The sequence below is a fragment of the Equus caballus genome, chromosome 12 (assembly GCF_041296265.1).
Source record: "Equus caballus isolate H_3958 breed thoroughbred chromosome 12, TB-T2T, whole genome shotgun sequence".
Taxonomy (NCBI): Eukaryota; Metazoa; Chordata; class Mammalia; order Perissodactyla; family Equidae; genus Equus; species Equus caballus.
Window position 1 is genome coordinate 15,899,418 of NC_091695.1, and position 1,545 is coordinate 15,900,962.

A 1,545-nucleotide genomic window follows, 5' to 3' on the forward strand; every position below is an offset into this window, starting at 1 on the left:
GATGCTGAATCATCTATTTAATTTACCATATTTGCTTTTTCTCTCTTCCAAATGATTACAAAGTTTATTAGGCCTAAAACCTTGAGTTTAATAACTGAGTTAGATTAATACATGATTGCAGGAATTCTCACCCAAGGAATTGCCTTTGCCATCTAATGGCAGTCCTAGAAAATAATTCCTCAAATTTTCTAACCACTTCTCCTTTTGTTCCTCAAACAGATGAATTTCCAAACTCTTACATGGCTCCTGGAAATTTCACCCGGGTCACTGAGTTTATCCTCACAGGTGTCTCAGACCGTCCAGAACTTCAGATTCCACTCTTCTTTGTTTTCCTGGTCATCTATGGACTGACTGTGGCAGGAAACCTGACCATTATCACTCTCACCAGTGTTGACTCTCGATTTCAGACTCCTATGTATTTTTTCCTCCGACATTTGGCTATCATTAATCTTGGCAATTCTACTGTCATTGCCCCTAAAATGCTGATCAATTTTTTGGTAAAGAAGAAAACCACCTTCTACTATGAATGTGCCACCCAGTTGGGAGGATTCTTGGTTTTCATTGTATCTGAGATTTTCACGTTAGCTGTGATGGCCTATGACCGCTCTGTGGCCGTCTGTAATCCCCTGCTCTACATGGTGGTGGTATCTGGGCGGATCTGCCTTCTGCTGGTATCCCTCACGTACCTCTATAGCTTTTCCACAGCCATTGTGGTTTCATCTGGTGTATTCTCTGTGTCTTATTGCTCTTCCAATGTAATCAATCATTTTTACTGTGACAATGTCCCTCTGTTAACATTGTCTTGCTCTGATCCTTATTTTCCAGAAACAGTAGTTGTCATATCTGCAGCTATAAATCTGTTTTTTTCCATGATTATAGTTCTCGTATCATATTTCAACATTGTTGTGTCCATTTTAAGGATACGTTCATCAGAAGGAAGGAAAAAAGCCTTTTCCACATGTGCTTCACATATGATAGCAGTTACAGTTTTCTATGGGACGCTGCTATTCATGTACTTGCAACCTCGAAGTAAACATTCATTGGATACTGATAAAGTGGCCTCCGTGTTTTATACACTGGTGATTCCAATGCTGAATCCCATGATCTACAGCCTGCGGAATAAGGATGTGAAGGCTGCCTTACACAGTTTTTTGACAAATCCATGCTCTTCTTTTAACTCAATGTGATCTTAGAACTCTATAGGTAAATGAAGAGAAGTTTAAGATAGACTACCATTGTGTAAGAGAAACCAAGGTTAGATTCTGGGAATTAAAAGGTGCTAGGATTGGGGAAGCAGTGAATTAAAAATTAAACTGAAGGTGTTGGAGCTATGAGGTTGACATATACAACATGACATTATTCACTAGCTTTGCTAAAGATTATTCAGGTAGCCAGAATGAAAGAAATATTTCCAGGAGTCAGGAGAGATTTAAATTAATAGAAAAATTAAAGTTAAAATGGTGCAACAAACTGGTACAGCCACTATGGAAAACAGTATGGAGATTTCTCAAAAAGTTAAAAATAGAAATACCCTATGACCCAGCC

The 1,545-nt window shown here is 38.6% G+C and overlaps 1 protein-coding gene across 1 annotated transcript; it reads left to right on the forward strand.

Moving 5' to 3' along the window:
* Positions 1-239: 239 nt before the first annotated feature.
* On the forward strand, positions 240-1,187 carry LOC138916805 (olfactory receptor 8J1-like). The gene has a single exon (XM_070230419.1). The coding sequence runs from the start codon at positions 240-242 to the stop codon at positions 1,185-1,187; it is 948 nt and encodes a 315-aa protein (XP_070086520.1).
* The last annotated feature ends 358 nt before the right edge of the window (positions 1,188-1,545 follow it).